Source organism: Nyctibius grandis, chromosome 1 (genome assembly GCF_013368605.1).
Source record: "Nyctibius grandis isolate bNycGra1 chromosome 1, bNycGra1.pri, whole genome shotgun sequence".
In the NCBI taxonomy this organism is placed as follows: Eukaryota; Metazoa; Chordata; class Aves; order Nyctibiiformes; family Nyctibiidae; genus Nyctibius; species Nyctibius grandis.
Window position 1 is genome coordinate 47,679,597 of NC_090658.1, and position 13,457 is coordinate 47,693,053.

The 13,457-nt window shown below is 46.6% G+C and overlaps 1 protein-coding gene across 3 annotated transcripts in view; it reads left to right on the forward strand.

Moving 5' to 3' along the window:
* The first annotated feature begins 2,492 nt into the window (after nt 1-2,492).
* TRIM67 (tripartite motif containing 67) overlaps nt 2,493-13,457 on the forward strand; it is a 37,035-nt gene continuing 26,070 nt past the window's right edge. For 2 of the 3 annotated variants that reach the window (XM_068402719.1, XM_068402730.1), the window contains exons 1-2: nt 2,493-3,395; nt 9,470-9,565. In XM_068402719.1, coding sequence (XP_068258820.1) covers nt 2,493-3,395; nt 9,470-9,565 — 999 coding nt within the window. The remainder of the gene's footprint in view (nt 3,396-9,469; nt 9,566-13,457) is intronic. The other variant, XM_068402739.1, reaches the window with a different exon arrangement.

The window sequence follows — 13,457 nt, forward strand, 5'->3', positions numbered from 1 at the left end:
CTGGGATCAGTTGGATAGGTAAACAGGTGCACCGCACCACACAGCTCTCCCTGCTCTCAAAGCCATAGCTGTCCTGGGCATAAATGTTTCAGACAAACTTCTAAAGTAGGTGGAAAAAGATCCTGAATGAAGTACAAGTCACACCACAGTACAGAGAAGACCAGATCACTTTTTCATCTTCGTTTCAAATGTCATCTGTTGTGGAAATATGCTCTGAGGCCAGATCAGGTTTGTGGAGAGCAGAAGTAAACTTCAGTTAGAGAGTGGTTGTACTTCAGAGATGGTTTCTTTCTTGCCGTTTCCCCTCTGCGGTCAAGTGCAAAAAATGCTAGCATTTTATGTCAACTCTAGAGTAATGGTCAAAATGGAAATGTGAAATTCAGTGTATTAGAACTCTGGAAGTTGGAAGCTCTGGCTAAAAAGCATCTATGAAGGGGAGCTGGTTGGGTTTGGTGTTCGTACCTTTGCATTTCCACCACTTCCTGACGAATATGTCTGTTTTTGCTCAGATGTCTCAGACCTGATGCCACCATTACACGCGTTATGATCCTGGCACCTTATACACAGGACAGGTAAAGAAAGAAAGCAAAAGTCCAGCAAAAATCTATCATGCCTCCCTAATTGCCTTTAGAATTATGGCTTCCAACATAGACTTGAAATTTGTAACATGGATTCACCTATAGGTCTGCAAGAAATCTTTAGCATCCGTGCACTCCCACTGCTGACAGATGGTAGAGCAGAGAACAGAGACTATGAAGATAACAGCATTTCACCCACAGCTTTTTGTTGTGATGTAGTAGCATAAGGTAGCTGTGAAATCAGGGGTGTTTCAGAACATTTCTTGCACTGCTGAGGTTTCTGGCTGGAGGTAGCCCAGACATACAGTCAGTCTATAGACTCTCAATCTCGGCACAGAGGTCACATGAAAGAAAAAGACACCTAGCCAGCAGACAGGCAGATTTATGTGGGTCAGGGCTATTTCTTTTATGGGCCAGAGGACAGACCTGCCCCCTTCCACCTTGAACTGGGGCACTAAAAAGCTTTACAACCCTTGGGTCTTTTTTCGCCCGTCAGCTTGACATGAGAATGGCTAGGCAAGATACAAGAAGGAAAATGGCAGAGAGGAAAGACTGAAAAAACTGGAACCTTTAATATATTCCTGCCCTCTGTCCCCATTCCTCCTTTTCTATGCATCAACAGTTTTCATAATCTGGCAAAAGGAAAACCTGAAACTAGAAAATCCTTTCCTACCCAGTGTCACAAAATGCTTATCATGTACTAAGAAACATTATGATGAGAGGCGATGCATTTAATATGTTCTCTCTTTTCTCTGTTTCATTTGACACCAGCTAGTTCTGCATTTTTAAAATAGCTGTTCTGAAACAACCAGCTCACATTTTAAAACAAACAAAAAATTAGGATCTGCTTATGGAATGGAAGTTAATACAGAAGTGGCTTTTAAACAAGACAGATGAATAAAATAAAAAAAAAAAAACGTGAAATCACTCATGTATAATCTGTTCACTATGAAAATAAACCACTGTTACATCCACGCTAAGCATATGTAGAGTAAACAAAACAGATGGGGGATTTCCCACTGCTGGTTTCTTTCTTCTAAGGATGGTTATTTTCAGTTCATAAACTCTCAGCTGTCATCCCTGATTTATTTTCGCAGCAAATTTCTGTTGGGGGTTGCACGGCTAGAGCTTGGGCGATGCGGCCCGTCTCCCTTCTCGCTACACTCTTCCCCCCCCTTCCAGCCACAGCATTGGTAACTGGGGGTTGCGCTTCTCTTTCAACCCCTTTTTCATTCTTCCCTCTAACAGTGCCTGACATTTTGAGCACCTCAGCTGTGCTCCAGCACGGTGAGATCTGCGTGAAGGAGGGGCACGCGCTTAGTTTGTTGGCAAGCGTCCTCCTTTCTCCTTTCCTCGGGGACGGGAGAAAGGGCTACTAGGGATAACGAAACCCCGCCTGTGTTCAATCCGCTACCCAAACAATGGCTTGATTTAAACATACGAAGACATCGCTGTATAGAGATCCTTTAAAAATGTTTTCGCCGTCCCCAGCCGTAGAGAGCACGATCACTTATTTGCTGGAAAGGGCTCCTCCCGCCGCTTCCTACTCCTGCCCTCCCTCCTCCCCCGCCTCCCTTCCCCATATATTATTACTCTATGCCTCCAACGTTAAAACAGCTCCGCCGCGCTCCCTGCCCGAGCCCCGGCCGGGAGGGAGCCGCTCCCTCGCCCCACGCAGCCGCGGCTCCTCCGGCCCCGGCCCGGCCCGGCCCCGCCGCGCGGAGCTGTCTATCCCCGGCGGGTGCTGAACCGCCCGGCCCGGGAGCGGGAGCCGGAGCCCTCCCGGCCTCGCCCCGGCGCCCGGGACCGAGGTAGGCGGCGAAGGGCGCCGCGGGGGATGGGGGGAGCCGGCGGCGACCCCGCGCCGCCCGCCTGAGCCCGCCCGCGCCCCGCACACAAAGCCGCGCTGCGGCCATGGAAGAGGAGCTGAAGTGCCCGGTGTGCGGCTCGCTCTTCCGGGAGCCCATCATCCTGCCCTGCTCGCACAATGTCTGCCTGCCCTGCGCCCGCACCATCGCCGTGCAGACCCCGGAGAGCGAGCAGCACCTGCCGACCCTGCTCCACCCGCGGAGCCCCGCGCCGCCCGCCGCCGCCGCGCCGGGGCCGGGAGCGCCCGCGGGCTCCGCTGCCTGCCTGGACTCGGAGTGCGGGGCGAGCGGCGGCGGCGGGGACCACGCAGACAAGCTGAGCCTGCACAGCGAGACCGACAGCGGCTACGGCTCCTACACTCCCAGCCTGAAGTCCCCCAACGGCGTGCGGGTGCTGCCGCTGGTGCCGGCGCCCCCGGGAGCGGCGGCGACGGCTGCGCGGGGCGCCGGCCCCGCCAGCTCCTCCCTCACCTGCCCGCAGTGCCACCGGAGCGCTTCCCTGGACCAGCGCGGCCTCCGCGGCTTCCAGCGCAACCGGCTGCTGGAGGCCATCGTGCAGCGCTACCAGCAGGGCCGCGCCGCCGCCGCCGCCAAGTGCCAGCTGTGCGACCGCAGCCCGCCCGAGCCGGCCGCCGTGCTGTGCGAGCAGTGCGAGGTGCTGTACTGCGCCGCCTGCCAGCTCCGCTGCCACCCGGCCCGCGGGCCCTTCGCCAAGCACCGCCTGGCGCCGCCGCCCGGACACCCGGGCGCCCCCGGCGGCGGCGGCGGCGACGGCGGGAAGGGGGCGGGCGGCGGCCGCAAGCTGCCGACGTGCGCCGAGCACGACCTGGAGAACTACAGCATGTACTGCGTGAGCTGCCGCAGCCCCGTCTGCTACCAGTGCCTGGAGGAGGGCAAGCACGGCAAGCACGACGTGAAGGCCCTGGGCGCCATGTGGAAGCAGCACAAGGTGAGTCCTGTCCACCGGTCAGGAGGAGCTGGGGCGATGCTCGAGGCTGGGATTTGTTCATCCCAATGCCCTGACATCGTGTTGGAGTTTGTGGGACATGAGGCTACTTCACATCCATCATCCTCCCAGACTTTTTTCCCCTTGGCATGGTGCTCTTAGGTCTCTGGTCCTTCCTGACTGCCCAGCCACCTCGCAGCCTCTGCTCAGAGTCCCTCCCATGTTGGCCTCACCTCAGCCAGCAAATCTCAGGCTCAACCAGGCCTCAGGCAGACACCGGGGATTAGCGAGTCCATCTCACTAACTTGTTCGTCTTCCACAGGGTCCTTGGCCATCCTGTCCTCTTGCAGGTGGCAGCAGCTGCCTGTGAGGAGACAGGATGGTCATTCCTTCCTTTCACCACCTCCCTTTCACCCGGGACTCAGTGCAAGCTGCCACAACCTTTTCCAACCACATGTCAGTGAAGGAGAGTGACCCAGAGCCACACGAATGTTTCGGACAGAAAAGCGCGCTAAAGAGAATCATTGCACATTGTGTTGTCTCCTGGGCCTCAAAGAGGTCTCCCCTCCCACTATGTCCCCAAAGAGGCCAGGAGTAATGACTGGAGGGAGCTTCATGACACAAAGATGAGTAGGGAATCTTAGGTTGGATTGGGTTTGAGGACAAGTAAAGCTTTTTCTGATTCACATAATGTCACGATCTGATCCATGCTTCCCTGCAAGCAATGCTCCTCAGCCCTTCCTGGAGCCCCCTAGGGAAACATCAGAGCCAGCCCCTTTGCCACACAGGGGGTTTGCTGAGGTCTGGTAGAGCTGCTGGGTCACTTGGCTATGCTCTTCTTGTTTAAGACTTTGCAACCATTGGAATAAAGAGCAAGACATGACCTTAGAAGTTGAAAGAGTGTATGAAGTTAGCTGTTTCTTGCTAGGAGTGGTGGACCCTGGAAATATGTTTAGTTAATATATATGAATGTACAGAGGGGACTTTAATACCCGAGTGCTGAGAGCAGTCCTTTGGAGCTTCCCGCTCTACTGGGGGAAAGGACTTCCCCCACAGCTATGCAAAGAGCACTTGGCCAGCTTTGCTGGCCACAGGATTCCCTTCTTCTCACTCTCTGCTGCGGTTAGCAGTAAAGGAAGCACAGAGACATCCTTTCAGGCACTGCAGGAGAGGATGAAATCAAGACTGGTGTTATCAACTCAACCATGGAGTGGTTGAGCACGAGCTAGGCTAAGACATTTGGCAAGGCAAAAAGTTGACTTTTGATTTTAAGATTCAAAAAAGATGCCCCTTGGGGTGATCTGCATAGTTAGTCCATGTGAGAAAGACAAACTTCTTCAGTACGTGCTTCAGTCTGAATGCTCTGCCAAGGGCTTGGCCATCTCCTCCCTAACATGACGGGTATTTGTGCAGAGGAGAAGTTCTCTTGGCCCAGAAGGAGCAGATTACAAATTTGCAGCTATTGCTGCTTATGCCAATGGCAGAATCCACATCTGAGTAGAATTATTTTAGTGATCAGGGACTGAGTTCACTGTTCAAGTGTGGCTGATGTTTTGGAGAGCATAAGAGACCAGCTTGTCCTGTATTATGGTCTACTTTGAGTTAAAACTGTTTCATGCCTTTTTGAACAATGTGATAAACTCAAGTATAATCAAAGTTCAGAGTCAGTCATTTTCTCTCTTCCCTGCTGTCAAATATCGTCAAAAGAATGAACAATACCCTGGTGGTTTGTATTTTTACTGCATTTTTTTCTGGGACTAAGGTATCACAGAATGTGATTTTTCTCTTGATTTACAGATTCAATCAATGTGAAAATTCTAGCGAAACAAAAAAAATACTCAAAATTAACTAATTCAGGGACTCTAAAATTGTGCTCTTGTGAATATTATTTTTCCCAGAACAATGTGCTTGCCAGGAAATAAATATAATGGAACCATATAGCCAGACAGCCTAAATCATGAGCTCACATTCATTCAGATAAATTGTTTTGGAATTAGACACTTCTGCTTAGAAATAGTTCTCAGATACAGCAATTTCTACAATTTTATTACCTGTAGTTACTTTGGCCAAACCATAAATTACTTCCATTGAGTGGTATGCCAAACTCAGTTCCAAGTTTTATGTGTCCTTTCCAGATGCTCCAGGAGTAGCTGGTACAGGCAACTGGAAGGGCTTGTCCATAAGCGTTCTTAGCCCAGTAAATTTGCCAGACTGACAGTTGTTCACCATCAGCTGATAAGCACCTGCTTATCTCCTTCTAAGGCCAGTGGCTGGTATTCTTCACCTAAGAAGGGCTGCCAGAGCCATTTCCTGACCTGTCAGGACACAGTTTCATCCCACAACGACAAACTTCAAACATTTTTTCTACTGGCTGTAGAACTGCTTTTCCGAAGGCCCTGACCACCTTCAGCTTCAGGATCCATTTCCATTCCACTTCTGTCTTAGGCTTTTGTTCAAACTGTTTGACTTCTCCTTTGTCTGGGCCTTACGTAGGGATCTAGTGGCAAATTACAGAGTGTGTAACCTTGTCTGTACAGTGCTGCAGACTATGCATTGAAATGTGCATTTACCCTCAGCTGTACTGCTGGCGTGAAAGCTGTACAGGTTAGCCCCTGTTAATGGTGCGTGTTCCCCATTACACTGCTGTATGTAACTTCTACAGAGAAATTATAAACAGTGTAAAACAACAACAGGGCCCCAATGGCATAAACCTGTGAAAATCCACTGACTTTGCTGGACTTTGTTATATCCACTTGTATGACAAGTGCATCTGGACCAGCAGTTTAAGGTTATTAAGTAAAACTGTAAGTCTTCTGCCAAAGTTAAGTCCTTTTATGTCTTCATCGCAAGAACAGCGACACTGTTGTCAGATTTAAGTAGGTAGGCCTTTTGACCTACCAATACAAGGACTGATGGTGGACATTTCAGCTCTGCCCATTCTAAATGGTTTTATATATATATGAATATATATATATATACATCGAAACACTGGAAAAAGCCACAGCTGGACAGGTCTGTGAAGGGCAGGCAGGCAGGCGGTTGAAGGCAAGTGTTGGAGTCCAAAAGTCTGCTTTTATCTTCTGGCCTAAAGAGTTGTGTTCCCAACAACATGTGGGCTGTTTCAGAATTCAGCGCCAGGGCAAGCTTATCTAATCAATATCTAATCTGCTGCTAAAGAGAGATGGAGAGAAAACAAGTTAAATGAGCATGAACTGTTCGGTTGAAAAAGGACACGGGCATTATCTGGTTCATTTTCTAAAATCAAAGGAAGCGTCAGACTTCCATGCCCATCTGGGTTTAATTACTCACCCTTGTTATCTCTCTGTTCCTGTATTTGATAGAAGTAGAAACTCAGTATCCATCTCTAGCATCCACGTTATTGGTTGCAAGACCAGTAGAGATAACACCAGGTAGAATACCATTTGTGAGAAGTTATTGTCATAGGCAATGGAGCTTGTAACATTTCAGTTTGGCTTCCAGTAAATCTTTCTGCTGCATGAAAGATTGCTCTGAGTGTACAGGGCATTTTTAACGGCTTGGTTGGTTTGCTGAGGGCTTAGTCATGTAGCTCCATTTGTTTTTAAGGGGAAGTGCATGCCTAAATTCCACTGCTTTGTAAGGTATCTTTTACAAATGCTTGGAAAAACAAGGCTATTATCTCTAAGTGCGTTTCACAAATGGAGATCTGGTCTTCTCCTCGGCTTCACGCTGCAGTTGTGTTAATACAACCACAGGCTTTAATGAACATGGCAATTCGCTCACGAGCCCTTTGAACAATGACATGTTGAGTTTCTATCGCAGGTCTTTGCGATGGGAGCGTGCCGGGAGCCAGGAGTGACTGTGCTAATTGCCATCGGTACCTATGCCGGTTACAATTTGTCTGCAGTGATTCAGTTTTCTACGGCTGCTGTGGTGCCCACATATGGCTTTTGGCTCTTCTTATCTGGTGAAATGCACTTTGAGATGATTTGAGAGCTAGAGCAGATGTTGGCAAAGTAGAAGTTTTACTTTTTTTGGGACCAACCATTGGTTTTGATTTAAAAGAAAGGAGCCCTTGCCTCCCTGGGACAGTTTGGTCAGGCCAGTGAATGGCAGGGCACACCACGCTTTTGCCACCTGTTTCTTTCTTGCTTCCTTCTCAGCCACTTGGTCATATGCTGCTTCCACCTTGTCCTGTGTCAGCTTGACAAACCGAAGGCTCAGATGTGCCTTGTGGATGGAGTGGAAAGTGCAATCAAAAAGGGTGGGCTTTAAAACCTGGCAACCATAATCAGCCTGTGAAGAGCTGATCTGAAGTCCTGATTGTCTGATCTGGCAGAAAATAGGGACCCTTTCAAGGACTTGGAGTTTGCTTCTGTGGCCTCAAGTAGCATTCATATCAAACACCATCGCTTTAAATTTTTGTGCAGTGACAAGAGTTTGTCTAAGAGAATACTAAAGATGCAAATATTGAGAAACACACACAGTAATGTCTCTTCCTGTTACATTAATTACAAATGAGTTGTAGTAAAGCATATTTTATTTTCAAATTTAGCACTAATGTAATACCTACAACTGGGCTGAAAGGTAAATGTCTGTGTGAATATGAGGAAAAAAACCTAGGATGGCTTCTTTCTCTATCATTCAGTCCCAGCTCCCAGTCAGGGTTGGTACACACTTCCCACAGAGCCGTGCAGGGTTAGACAGGTGCCTCTGCCTGCGTGAGGCTGCCTGCCTCGGAGCTGGTCTGTGAAGTGCCCACAAGCTCTGTCCTGTGCAAGGGGAGGGTGAGTAGGAGACATTCAGGCAGGAGGTAAGCCCAAAACTTCGTCAGCCTGGAGAAGTGAGCTGTGCCCTTTTCCGGGATAGAGTAATTTACTTCCCTTCAGGAGCAAGAGGGAAGCAGAGAATGAGTGGTGACTTACTGAATTTCAATTAGGTCTCCTCTTAGAGGCTCATAACCTTTATGCCTTCCTACATGCAAGACTCTGTCTCAAGGCACACTCTAGTCCTAAGGAAACAAGAGACAGCAAGCTTCTGAAAACCTGATGTTAGCAAAGATACTTCATCTTCCATTTCCTGATGTCAGTTGTCGTATCCGTGTCAGCTGGCGAGGATAATTAACGAGGCATTGGCAATCTAGTAGTTGCCAAGTCCGCTTGAGGGGTAGACCCACAAAGAGAGTGTCTAACCTGCAGGACACTTACGATGGGACCTGTCCAGTCACTCCGCATTATGTCTGCATGGAGAAGTAATGCTGGATCTGGGCTTGCTATGGGCTGACAAGCAGAGCAATACGGTTTCTGTAATCCCAGCTGGGCTTCCAGGGAAGCTGCACCAGTGAGACCATGGCAGTTCTTGCTCTGCCGGGAGCAGAACCACGATTTCCTTCCTGTCCTGGAAGTGCATCGAGAAGCCTCTGGTTTGGTTTAGAGATCTCAGGTGCCAGCTGAGGAAAGGGGAAGTTAGGTCTTCAGTGTGGACTTACAAAAGACATATTCCATATTCCTCACCAGTCAAAAGTTAGTGGAAGGTTTTTTTCCAACTTTTCCAGAAATATTCACCCTTTTGTTGCGTTGGAGCATGGGAAACTGGAGCCCCAAAGGGATATTACTATGAAGCCTGAAAATGCAGATTTGTCTTTGAGTCCTAGTGTATCTCAGGTTTGGTAGGATCTACCACATTTATAAAGAATTCAGGCTTTGATGAAAAAAAATATGCCGTTTTGGAAAGCACTTGGGGATTTTTCAGCATGACAGATGCTACTGTGTAAGTGTAAGACTATTATTTCCTTATATATGTGGGTAGGTGTCTTATAAAAAGGTAGTTTGGCTTTCCAAGTTACTGCAACAAAGTAGACTGTGCAGACACAATACTTGACTGCCCCCACATGCATATTTCACCTTTATTAAACCTTATTACCAATAAAATCTTAACTGTTCTTTTCTAGCACAAACACTCTGTGTGTGTAAGAATACATGCAACAGCAAGTAAGCCCTTTAGCACATTATTAATCATCAAAACCAAGGATTAGTAAGAAACACATTTGCATTTTATCTCTAATTTTTTGTTTTTCCCCCCTCTTTTTTTTCTTGCAGGCACAGCTGTCTCAGGCTTTAAATGGTGTTTCAGATAAAGCAAAGGAAGCTAAAGAATTTCTGGTTCAGCTGAAAAATTTATTGCAGCAGATCCAGGTAACTGTAGAATATTAGCTGTTTTGATAATGCAGTAATCAATAGAACTGAGTGAATAATTTATTTGATGACTTTATCTCCTGTGCTATTCTCATCTTTCCTGGAATCATCTATCCTTTCTTGAATGGATTTGCTAGGCAAAATTATTCATCAAATAATGCCTGCAAGCCGCTTTTAGCTTTGAGATTGTTTGCTGTTTATTGCAAGAAGCTGATACTCAATACTGGACATTTGAGCTGTGTTGATTAGTATTTGATTGAATCCATCAGTCATGCTTCTGGGCTCCTTCCTGACTGCAATTGCTTGAATTGGGCATTTAGGATAAGTTCTCATTTTAACACATTCAAAATTTACTACTTGTTTTTCATCTTACATTTTCTAAAAATGTACTTGTTTCTGGACAAAATCCAGTCAACCTGTTTATTAGAGTATTTATAGGAAGTCAAAAAAAAAGAAGAGACAAATGCTGCTAAATCAATGTGGTCATTTATTGAAGCAGAAGATATTTCATGCCTACAATTGCCCAGCTTTAATAGTCAGAAAAGGCCTCATGGTGAGTGCAGTAATTGAGGGCACAAACCCCAAATGTAACAAGTCCCATTTTCAACCAAATTTAGACTTGTCAGTGCTGGAGGTCAGATGATCCTCAAGGTCCTTCTCACCCTGCAGAGCATGGCTGGAAATTGATACAAAAACCGGAGATCTCCAAACCCCCTTGCTTTCTAACTTTCCTCACCGAAGTGGGAAGCTAGGTGCGGCTGGGTAAGGAGTCCGAAAGAAAACTCAATAACACCAGAGTGTGTTATTAAGCAGGCATTCTTTATTGCAGCACTGGGCAGCACTGGGGATTATCCACCATGAGTGCTCCGCCGATTTTGCAGATTTTCAGAGATTATATACCATAAAGTTATACATAGTCATAAGATTCCCAATAACTCATTTGCATAGTCATGAGATTTCCCGGAACTCATTAATATATGTAAATGTCCTTTCCGCATGCGCAGTCGTTTTCTCTGGTGGTCGTCAGGGGTCTTCAGATGAAGGCTTATAGTCTTCCTCGCTGTGTTCGCTAACTGACCCCTGCTTCTGCACAAACTCAGTCCAGGGATCACTTAGGTCACGTAGGCTGTGTCCTTCAAGGCAGCTGTTGCAACTCCCTTATCTTTAGGTTTCTGTGCCTCTGTTTTCCCAAGGCCAAGTTGTCTGAAGTGAAATACAGCCATCCTAATTAGAAACTATCTTTTCAAGGCCCAGTTGTCTGAAGTGAGATATACCCACCTAAATTAAAAAAAGGCTCCCCTTTGTTTATTTATATAACTAGGTTAGTCGAATGTCTAAGGTATTTACAACATCCTCCTTGTTCTTGGGGCCCTCAACCGTTTCAAAATATGCCGCCGTAGTTTGAGCAGCACAGCGCCCAGGAGGGGACAGGTTATCCACAGCAGCGGTGCTTTGTGGCAGTGGGTTGTCTATGGGATATGCATCATCTGCTCTACGATATGTCTGCTCTGCTGCTTGCTCATCTTTCATCAACAAGCAAGTCCTTTTCCTGTTACTAACAGAAAGCCATAGCAGAAGTTCAAAAATCTATATTTCGTTTAGAATTTAATCATTAAAATAAAAATTCCACTTAACACTACAGATGTTGAATTTGTACCCCAAATGCTGCCCAAGCTCTCAGGTTGCAACAGGGCAGTGTAGCTACCCACGCTCAGACTGAGTCGTCTGTGGCCATGTGGGGAAGGAGACAAAACAAGACTGGGAAACTGGTAAATAAAAGCACATCTAACTGAAAGAAACGAGTGCAAAGCCACCGACTGGCACATGTCACATGCCATGTTTTAGACACAGTAGGAGGTTTCTCTCAGCTGACTTTACCTATTTAAAAGTTATGTAGCTCATCTAACCTAGTCATTTAGGCTTCTTTCGTTGTCTAAGGAGGACAGACACCTCTAGAGAGCAGTTCTTCCTATAGGTATGAACAGCTATGTTAGGATGGAATAACTCATCCAAAACAGTAGTCTATCACCAATCTTTTCTTGAGTCACCTAGCTCCATTAAAAATGTATTTTTTCCCTCCTGAAACCTAAAGGTGGCCTATTACGACTATTTATGACTATGCTGTAACATCCTTCAATGCGTTTCAATAAAATCACTGCCAAATTGCTCTGCATAAGGGAGTTGCTACAATTAGATCAAAAGACCAAGCCATTTCTTTGATGCTGCTCATCATTGCTTAAAATGCTAGAAGAGAACTCAGAAGAGAAAATTGTATCCAGCAGTCACTCTCTACCATTTAGCCATGTCTGGGCACAAAGCTGAATCTGACCCTTGCATGTTGAGCTAGTCTCCAGCGTGAGTCTGAGTGAGGACATCAAATTTCAGCAAGGCAAAACAGCAGGACTAATCAGCTGCATATGTATTTATAAGTAAAACAAAGCTAGGGCACAGCTCTGAGATGATCACGCACACACTTTAACTCTTAACGAGCTTCCTGGCATGGTTTTCTCCCATGACAAATCTCACTCTTCCCAGGTGATGCTCAAGCAGCATTTGATGATAGCATATACCAGGGAATACTCCTGGTAGGTAGGTTTGGTACAGCCATGCTGTTTGAGGGGAAAGGGTTTAAATGTGTCATGAGCTGATCTGTGCCTTGTGGCACCCGGATCAAAAATCCAGTTCTTGGACTGTTATTTGCAGGGGCGGGGAGGAGGGAATAGATGTAGCCTTCACGCGCAGATTTATACCCAGAACCATATATCTCAGAGCAGGTTATTTCTAATAGAAGTCTTATGATAGTTGCCACACACACATAGAGACATATGCCCCTCAGCAAAAATGTCTTTAAAATGTATGTTTACACAAAGGAGTGAGCAATATGTACATTTTATTATCCTGTCTCAATGCACAGCACACCAGACAGCCATCCGCACTCTATCTCCTCTCTGAGTTTGCCAGATCTATCAGGAGCTGTGCTTTTATCTTGCCTGGGGCAGTTTGCAAATTCATAATCTACTTTTGTTTCCCTGCTTTGTAGATCTGTTGTTTCCCCCTCTTTTTTTCTTTCCCTTCTCCTTTCTGAGGTCACTTTTAAATCTCTTGGTCTCTTCTTTTCAGAAACTGCCTGTTCCTCATTGCCCCTGTTGCTTCCTTGCTCCTCCTTGTTGCTATCATTATCTGATTTTCACGTTTTCCCATCTGCTGTAACAATTTCATCCTTTCTCACTTGAAAGAGGAATATCGCCAAACACCCCGTTAGATGTGTGAACAGAAAACGAGGAGGGAAATGATGCACTACAGCCATCGACTGATTCAGGCTCTGTACACAAACCAGCATTTCAAGAGCTGCTGGATGGAAATGGGCTTAAGGGGGAGTCGTGTGTGATATAAGCCGAGGAGGGAGAGATGCAAACAGTAAGAGTTAAAGACAAACGTGTGAACAGTAACTGAGCCGTCTGGTGTCTCGTCCCCCACCCATCTTGCTGGCAGGTCTAGGACTGCGATAGGGGCCTCTCAGGGAAGAATGACCCTGCATCCCTCAGCTGGAGAATGGGATGCATGGATGACAGTGGAAGAAGGAATAAGTGCTGAACATTTTGCTCTCAAAGAATGAAGACAAAGCAAATGAATAGAAAAGAAGAGAAAAACATAAACAAAAGATCTAAGAGATAGTAATGAGTTAGGGGCATGTGATGGCTTACCATAGAGATACTTCTCCTTCAGCACATGTTTAGAATCTTCTCACATTTAGTGCTACTTTTTTTTCATTTGGGTATTTGGGAGGAAAGGTGATAGGACAGCTGAATATCTCCTTGAAAGAGGAGCTTGAAAGCTTTCTCCTTCTTCTAGTCTCACAAGCAGTGGAAGCGAGGGAGAGCCTCCCTTTGAA